At 42.5% G+C, this 9,111-nt stretch overlaps 1 protein-coding gene across 2 annotated transcripts; it reads left to right on the top strand.

Moving 5' to 3' along the window:
- Positions 1-1,848: 1,848 nt before the first annotated feature.
- LOC116381655 (NACHT, LRR and PYD domains-containing protein 3-like) lies at positions 1,849-7,815 on the top strand. Of its 2 annotated transcripts, none has more exons than XM_031843960.1 (9): positions 1,849-2,175; positions 2,415-2,555; positions 2,630-2,701; positions 2,824-4,612; positions 5,076-5,237; positions 5,328-5,501; positions 5,582-5,749; positions 6,010-6,056; positions 6,136-7,815. In XM_031843960.1, exons 1-9 carry the CDS (start codon positions 2,130-2,132, stop codon positions 6,654-6,656), a joined length of 3,120 nt encoding a protein of 1,039 aa, XP_031699820.1. In that variant the 5' UTR covers positions 1,849-2,129; the 3' UTR covers positions 6,657-7,815. The 2 variants fall into 2 exon arrangements, with proteins under 2 accessions (XP_031699820.1, XP_031699821.1); XM_031843961.1 differs by having other exon boundaries at positions 5,597-5,749.
- Positions 7,816-9,111: the final 1,296 nt, after the last annotated feature.

The following is a 9,111-nucleotide window of genomic DNA, read 5'->3' on the forward strand; positions in this document are numbered from 1 at the left end:
CTGTACAACATCATTTACTTGAGGTAATGTAGATACTTAGATATGTTTTAACTTGCAATTTTTGGAAGGATTCCAAAAAAAACTACAAAACAGCCTCGGTCCAAACTAATATTGGCATCACTATCTGCCTATAATGAACTCATATCAGTCACAGCATGTCCTGCACATGGAGGAAGTAAAACGGCACAACTTGCACTTTGCTTCCACCATCTGTTCAACAGGCAAAGATGCAGCATGTAGAAACTGTCACTGTAAAAACAGAAACTAAGACCCAATAAAGAAAGCAGTTCTTAACTGCGCTGGTGAAATGATTACATGTCACTCGATGGAGAGGACCTGAGTGAATGTGAAGACAGAAATGGAATGAAAAAACTTATTTTTGAGAGAAATTGATCAACTAGGGGCTGCATGGTGGTGTAGTGCAGCACTGTTGCCTCACAGCAAGAAGCTTCTTCTTCCTCCCACAGTGCAAAGACATGCAGCTTAGCTGAATTGATTACTCTAAGATTGCCCGTAGGTGTGAATGTGAGCGTGAATGGTTGTCTGTCCATGTGTCGGCCCTGTGATGGTCTGGAGACCCTTCCAGGCTGTACCTTACCTTCGCCCAATGTCAGCTGGGATCGGCTCCAGTCCCCTGCGACCCTGAACAAGATAATGGATGGAGGATTAACTAAACAGAATTTTCTAATTGTTTTTTCACCCCCAAAACACCCCAATATTTTGCTTTTGTTGAAATCGATGATGATGATGATGATGGTGATGATGATGATGATGAGGGGGTCAAAAGAAATGATCAGTGGAGGCTCTTTACAGATCTGTGAGTCAAAGATTTCTCACACTGTGATGTAATAACAGAAAATGGCTGCTTCAGATTCAAGAACATATATTACCTTTAATAATTCATCACACATTACTGATGAAATCGTCACAATAGTTCTATCACTGTGTTATGCGTACTTGTTCTTGTGGCGTGGCTCTCGGGATGATAATGTCGGTCCGTCTGTCGGTGCGCCGCTTTGGTTCAGACTGAAATACCTCAAAAGCTATAAGATGAACTACGGTGACATTTTGTACAGATATATATGTTCAGTGGAGGATGAATCCCAATGACTAGTGATGCCCCGATTTTTCACATAGCACCACATCTCTGCAAACCCTAATGACATTCCCATCAGCCTCATTTGTACTTTGTGTTTAGTGCTAATTATAAAATGTTGAGATGGTGAACATGATAAACACACCTGCTTAATTTCAGCAATTTTGCATTTTGCATTGTGGGCATGCTAGCATTTAGCTCAAATCACTCTACACAATACTAACACTGAGCAGTTTATCATGTTATCTACTCGGATGTGTTTTCTCTATTCGCAGCATTTTTTCTTAATGTTAAATTGATAAAGATGTTTTCTTAAGTCTCTTGTATTTTGTCTAATTGCTTGTGTTTCAGGGCCTCGCAGAGCTGCTGGCACCACTGTAGACTCTCGTTTCTTAATGAACTGAAGTAATGATATTAAATGAGGAGTGTATGTTTATCTTCAATTTGCAGATGTTACATGATTTAAAATTCTCATAAACTAATGTAAAATGATAGAACATGTTCATGATAAGAATACTGACAAAAAGAAAGAAAGATCCTCATAATTTCCAATAAAGCTAAAAACATGTTGCAGCAATTTTTATTCAACTGACATTTTCTAGTAAATGAAACTGTTCTAAGAGCTGCGGTTTATTTGAGGAGCCTTTACATAGTGCTAGACGGTGCAGACAAGAAACACCAGCTTCCTGTTTTCTTCACCTTCAACCAGGAAGGAAGTAAAACACGTTTTTTGTTTAACACACAAATAACACTCCGCTGTCAGTGTGTGAATCAGATGGCAAAAGCAGGTCAGCATTTCCTTCAACTTTTAATCTATTTGATTTCATTAAAATCCCTGACTGAATTTTGTGTGTATTTGTATGTATTTTGTCTGTATCTGAAAGAATGTTTGTTTTAATTTAATGTCATTTGATCCACTGGAAGTAAATTAAAGTACAGGAAAGTCTCCGTCTCATGCCCGAGACCAAGACAACTATGAGACGTATCAATCCACAGAAATCACCGGGGCTACGAGGGAGCAGATGAGAAAAACATGGAGGAAAAGATTGTTGCTGATGAAACAGACGACCTTCTTCGAGGTAAGGATGTCAAATTAAGAATAAGAAGTTCCTATGCCAATGAATTGGACCAACAAGTTATGAGGGTAAAGAGGAAGAGTTCAAATCCAAAACCATGAATATAGAATTTGTCAATTGATAAAAAAGCACCAGAAACATCTTAAAATCTAGCTGTAATAACAATTTCTGCTCAACTGATCATTCACTACACGGTATTTTTGTAACCAGCTGCTGAAACTGAGTTGTTTTTTTTTTCTCAGAGTTAGTTCCCTCTATTCAAGCCACGGTTCATCATTTTCAACCCAGCTACACCGCTCAGACCGGAGGCAGTGTGGTCGCTCCCTCCATCATTGGTTCTAGCGTTGGCACCATAAACATCAATGTCTTCTCAACGAGCCGAGGTAGATATATATAAGACGTGGGAGTATCCGATACTGGGGGTTGGGCCGTGCTGATCTTGTTTCTTCTTTTGCAGGGTCTATTGTTTCATCGAAAGAAGAATTGAACTATGACACTGCAGACAACTGTGGTGACCTGCAGCCCCAAAGTCAGTAATACCTTGTTTAATATTTTTGATTCTTAAAAAATATCAAAAATATTTTTGATTCTTAAAAAATATCAAAAATTTTAAAAAAAACGATTAACCTTTGAATGCATTTCCACCTTCAGACGATAAGATTGCACAATGTCAAGAGACACTAAAAGCTACTCTGAAGAGAAAGTTCAGCCATTTGTACGAGGGGATGACGAAGGAAGCAAACAGGATACCTCTCAATAAGATCTACACAGAGCTCTACATCACTGAGGGAGGAAGTGGTGAGGTCAACAAGGAGCACGAGGTGAGACGGATTGAGACGGCATCCAGGACACATGTGGCCCAGGAGAGATCCATCCACTGCAATCACCTCTTTGATCCTCCACCTGGACGGGACCACTACATAAGAACTGTGATCACAAGGGGAGTCGCCGGCATCGGAAAAACCGTATCTGCCAATAAATTCACTCTAGACTGGGCTGAGGGGGAAGCAAACACCAACCTGGCGTTTGTATTTCCTCTCTCTTTCCGTGAGCTGAATCTGATGAGGAAGAAAACCTTCAGTCTAGTGGAGCTTCTCAGTGTCATTTTCCCCGAAACAAAAGACACAGGAATCTTCACTTATGGTAAAAACAAAATGCTCTTCATCCTGGACGGGCTGGACGAGAGCCGCCTGTCTTTGGACTTCCACAAAAGTGAAATACTGTCTGATGTGACGCAGACGACCACGATTGCGGTGCTTCTGATCAACCTCATCAGGGCAAGGCTGCTTCCTTTGGCTCTTGTTTGGATAACATCTCGCCCTGCAGCTTCCGGTCAGATCCCTCTGGAGTACGTTGATCTAGTGACAGAGGTGCGAGGGTTCAACAACCCCCAGAAAGACGAGTACTTCAGGAGGAAAATCAGTGACGAGAGCTTAGCAAACAGGGTGATCGCGCATGTGAAATCCTACAGGAGTCTTCACATCATGTGCCACATACCAGTCTTCTGCTGGATGGCGGCGAGTGTTCTTGAGAAGAAGTTGTCCACGGCAGACAGTAAAGAGACGCCAAAGACCCTCACTCAAATGTACATACACTTCTTGTCCTTGTACGTGGATACCATGAAGAAGAGGCTTCCTGGGAGAAGAGAGTCAAAAACTGACTGGATGAGAGATAACCTCATCTCGCTGGGTAAACTGGCATTCAAGGAGCTCGAGAAGGGCCACCTGATCTTCTATGAGAGTGACCTCAAACGGAACGGTATAGAAGTCAGCCAGGCGTCCATGTTCTCAGGAGTCTACACGCAGATCTTCAATGAGGAGCTGGCGCTGTGCGAGGAGAAGATGTTCTGCTTTGTGCACCTGAGCGTCCAGGAATTCTTTGCTGCGCTGTACGTTTACCTCGCGTTCAACAACGAAAACAACAACGTCTTGGTCAAGAAGTCGTCTGCTTCCAGACGTTTCCTGTTCAGAGATCCGTCAGAGCTCATCCTCTACAAAGAAGCAGTAGAAAAGGCTTTGCGGTGTGAAAATGGACATTTTGACATCTTTCTGCGCTTCCTTTTGGGCTTGTCTATGGAATCAAATCAGACTCTGTTGAAGCATCTAATGACCAGCAACAGAACACACCAAAGAACAAGAACGGAGATCATTAAACACATAAAGTGGAGAATCCAGGAAAGTCTGTCCCCAGACAGATGCCTAAATCTCTTTCACTGTCTCAATGAGCTGAACGACCACTCTCTCGTGAAGGAGATTCAGAACTACCTCAGCGAGGGCAGTCTCAACAAAACCAAACTTTCACCTGCCCAGTGGGCCACTCTGGTCTTTGTATTGCTGACATCAGAAGAGGAACTGAGTGTGTTTGACCTGAGCAACTACACCAGGTCAGAGGAAGGTCTTCTTCGGCTGCTGCCTGTCATTAAAACAGCCAGAGTGGCAAAGTAAGTGATTTCTAAAAACAGATAGTAGTTCTAAAGCTTTTTCTTTTTTTTGCCCCAAAGTTAAAGATAGCCAGCTTCAGTGCTGGGATTATTTTTGGCATGAAGAATAAGTGATCAAAGAAACTTGTGGTCTGTCGTACCTGAGACCACTTGCAATGTGTGGAAAGATTATTTACCTGGGTACAGTTGATATACAGTATAATATAATAGGAAACAAAAGGTTAGGTAGGTAACAAGGAACAAATTCATTTCAGTTGTCAGTGTAAAAAGTTAAATATGCAGAGCTGAGATCCATCAAATGACTGATCACCTGACTATGCAGGTCCCTCTCAGCTTAAGAAGCATTGCTTTCACTTTACACCACCTGCCCGGCACAAAACAGCAGATAGATAAAGTTAGTAACTAGCTGGATATGGATATTTCTTTATGACTTACCTTTCTCATACTTCCTTTCCTCCTGCAGTCTACATGCATGTAATCTCACTTTGAGTTGCTGTGAAAACCTGGCGAAGGGCATCAACCCATCACAGGTTACAGAGCTGGACCTGGGCAACAACAACCTGACAGATGACGGAATAAAACTGCTCTCTGAAGGACTGAAGAACAGAAAATTGGAGACACTCAGGTCAAAACCCAACAACCACCCCACATGGTCAAGTAAAGATGTTTGAGTTCTAAGCAAGTTTCATCTTTTCTGTATTTTGTGTTTGTTAAGACTGAGGAGCTGCAACTTAACAGAGCACAGCTCCGATGCTCTGGCCTCTGTTATCAGCTCAGCCTCCTGCCAGCTGAAAGAATTGGACCTCTCTGACAATGACTTTCAGGACAAAGGAGTCAAAGCTCTCTCTTGTGGACTGGAGAGTCCTCACTGTAAACTGGAAAAACTCATGTGAGTGTCAGATGAGTTATCTCACAGCAGGACTGTTGTTATGGAGATATATTGGATGAAATGTCTTGGTGTTTTTGAAGTGTGTCCCTGTGCAGAGTGACAGAGAAAGGCTGCACCTTCCTGGCATCTGCTTTGAACTCATCCCGCCTGAGAGAGCTGGACCTGAGCTACAACCACCCGGGAGAGTCGGGCCTGCAGCTGCTGTCTGCTCTGCAGAACGACCCACAATGCAGCCTGCAGGAACTCAGGTAGTGGCGGTACAGATACATTGGTATCGACAAATGTTCGGGCTGTATTGTCAACAGTCTCAAGAAATTTCTATCTTCATGTAAGAAGTTAGTTTTTTAAGCTAAATCCCCAAGATGATCTACTCCATATCATTTTCAGTATAAAAGAGGAAAAGACGTTATCTCTGCTGCATTGACTTTGCTCCTGAAATGCTAAATTGGTGGTTTACTGTTTTAACCCCATTAATGATACAAGTGTCTGGTCTTCTGTCATGTTTTAGTGTGGAGCAGTGTGATGAATCCAGAGCACAGCCAGCTCCAAAGAAATGTGAGTAACCAGCACTTCATAAAACAGCATTCAGTAATGTATAATACTGACTGACATGTTTGTTCTGTTCCATCATCAGACACCAACAAACTCACCCTGGACCCAAACACAGCTCACAGAGACCTGTCTCTGTCCGAGGGAAACAGGAAAGCGTTGCGTTGGACCAAGCAGCCGTACCCTGATCACCCAGAAAGGTTTGATTTCTGGACTCAGGTGTTGTGCACGGAGGGGCTGACTGGCCGCTGCTACTGGGAGACAGAATGGAGTGGGAGAGCTTTCATAGGAGTCGCCTACAGAAGGATGTGCAGGGAGGGAGAGGGTCAGGACAGCTGGTTAGGCAAAAATGACTGTTCCTGGGGACTAAACTGCACCAAAGACGGCTACAGGGCCTGGCACAAGGACATGAACACTGCTGTAACCACCCCACCCAACACTAATAAAGTAGGAGTCTATCTGGACTGGTCAGCGGGGGAACTGTCCTTCTTCAGGGCGTCCTGTGGTGCACTGACCCTCCTCCATACCTTCCACACCACCTTCACTGAGCCCGTCTACCCAGGGTTTCGTCTTGGCTGGGTTGACTCCACAGTGTTCTTGTGCTAGATATTACCTGGCAGTGTTAAGGTGGTCAAAACCACCTAAACCCAAGTCACTGTAAACCACTTCCTTGTATATTGGCAGCACAGTCGCCAGCACGTTGCTGTTTTTCTATTTACAATAAACTACTGTAATTGTAGTGTAATGCTATTAACTGTATATGAAACATTAGTTTCTACTCAACAGTATTTTATCACAGTATATTGTAGCCTACTGTCATTTTTTAATTACTTGAAATAAGTCTTTCTGAGACCGAGACATTACCGAGTAAAAATGCGAGACCTTCAGAAAGTGGTTTTGAGATCAAGACCCATCTCGAGTATTACGGTTACATAGTGACACTGTTGACATGTAGCATAATGTTTTCTTTCTCCCCGTTCTTGAGCGTTAAACTTAAAGGGTTGGTTCATCCAGATAACTCAAGAACAAGATTCCACCTCTAGTTGTATCGTCATGCACAGTTTGGGGTTTATTTGTTCAGAATTCCAACTGATACTGGCTTTTTGAAGGCTGAGACCAATACTGATATGGGTTTTAAAATTCTGATATATTGGTCACAATCAACTTCTCTTTACATAAACATATGTATTTGTGTTGAAGCACAAATGGAGAAAATATTCCCCTAAACCTGAACTTATAAAACCAAATCCATCCGCATGGCTACATTTCAAGATGAAGTGAAAATAATGTTTTGTATTTTGGCAAACACTGAGGAAAAACAGCAATATCAATCGAATGTAATTTTGATGAAATGTAAAATATGTATACATATATGTTGTAATTAAGACACAAGAACCACCAGAGAAGGTTGAAGCATGTGGAGTTTCACTTTTAACAATCATTTTATTAGCAGTCCCAAGAGGCAATGAAAAAAAAATAATTCAAAACAAAAAGGAACAGAAACTAAGATTACAGTAGAGGTTGGACCAATCAAAGTCAGTGACCATACAGACGGAACAGAGGGCTACACACACACACACACACACACAAAAGTCACATTGTTAAAAAAGGAACAGAAAGTGATAAATGAAGACTGAATTTAATCTCACAGGTAGTGTATGTGTGTGTATGTGTGTATTTATGCATGTGTGTGTGTGTGTGTTGGCTGATCCCTCTGTTCCTCAGCAGAAATTCACCAGGACCGACCCCACATTCTCTCTCTCACTCACTCTTACACACACACACACACACACACACACGCGCACACACACGCGCGCACACACACGCACGCACGCACGCACGCACACATATCAAAAAGCCAGTCACGGCGTCTTCCTCTCTTCAGTAAAAGCCATGATTTTATATTTCGGCTATTTGTGACAGCGGAACCAACCACCAACGAACCACAGCTGTTCAGGCGGGTCTTTAAAATGGTTATTTTCTATTAATTCTGTACAGATTATATATTTTATTTACACACTGAACATAGTCAGTGCGAAGACAACTCAAAATTTGCAAACAGTAACTTATGTCCATTTATCTGCCGTCGTTCTGTGCTCATTTCTGTCTGCTGGAACTTGTTCTTTTCTTCTTTCTTTCTTTAAATACATTTTTGGACGTCAGAACATCTGATTTATACAAAGTCTGCAGCACTACACACACGTCATCAACAGGCAGAATCGTCCACAGACACTAATCACGGAAGAATTTCCCATCGCTGTGATGCCAAGATCAAAAGTTCACACCTGTCCTTCACTTCCTTTTTTCTATATTTCGCGTCAGGCCTCTCTCTCTTTGCTGCATAGACTTTGAACTAATGAAAGCTTCCTCTCACAACAGAATCATGACAGCAACTTGAAATGCACGCCGGCTTCATCGGTGACGCAAACATCTGGACCAGATGTTTGCGTCACCAACAGAAACTCAACGGAAGCCGATTTGAAACAAATCTGGATTATACCAATTACTGTAATAACACAGCAGCAGGTGTTTCAGTTCCCTCGTGGACACTGGAACCAGATTTGATATTTGGAGATTCCTCTGCAGGTAAACAGGTCATCAGACTCCAGAGTGAGCTGTTAACTTTGCCTTCAATTTGGATGCTCACACCCGGAAATAAGAATTGGTCAGTAGATGACTAATCCTCTAACATCTGGAAACACACACAAACACACACACACACACATTATGGATGATTGGAGCAGCATGGGGAGGGGTACTAAGGCCATGATTAAAGGGGAGAAGAGACAGAACGACCAGCATATATTTAATTCCATTTATGTCTTGGTATGTAAATCTCCTTCACTCTATTGGGATTCAATCATATAAAAAGCGTTTGCTATCTGAGGGTCATTAATGCACTCAAAACAGACTTTCAGTGCTCGTATTACAGACAGTACACCGACTACAGTCAACACCAGCCGTCTCCTTCACTCACTCACTCAACACCAGCTGTCCCCATCACTCACTCACTAACTAACACCAGCCGTCCCCTTCACTCACTCACTAACACCAGCCGTCC

Source organism: Anarrhichthys ocellatus, unplaced genomic scaffold, assembly GCF_004355925.1.
Source record: "Anarrhichthys ocellatus isolate YVR2014 unplaced genomic scaffold, GSC_Weel_1.0 scaffold4, whole genome shotgun sequence".
Lineage (NCBI taxonomy): Eukaryota > Metazoa > Chordata > Actinopteri > Perciformes > Anarhichadidae > Anarrhichthys > Anarrhichthys ocellatus.

What these genes read in the sequence shown, in the direction of transcription:
- LOC116381655 (XM_031843960.1), top strand. Translation starts at nt 2,130, where the DNA reads ATGGAGGAAAAGATTGTTGCTGATGAAACAGACGACCTTCTTCGAG. An exon ending in AACAGACGACCTTCTTCGAG is followed by an intron (nt 2,176 to 2,414) that starts GTAAGGATGTCA and finishes TTTTTTTCTCAG; the next exon opens with AGTTAGTTCCCTCTATTCAA. An exon ending in TGTCTTCTCAACGAGCCGAG is followed by an intron (nt 2,556 to 2,629) that starts GTAGATATATAT and finishes CTTCTTTTGCAG; the next exon opens with GGTCTATTGTTTCATCGAAA.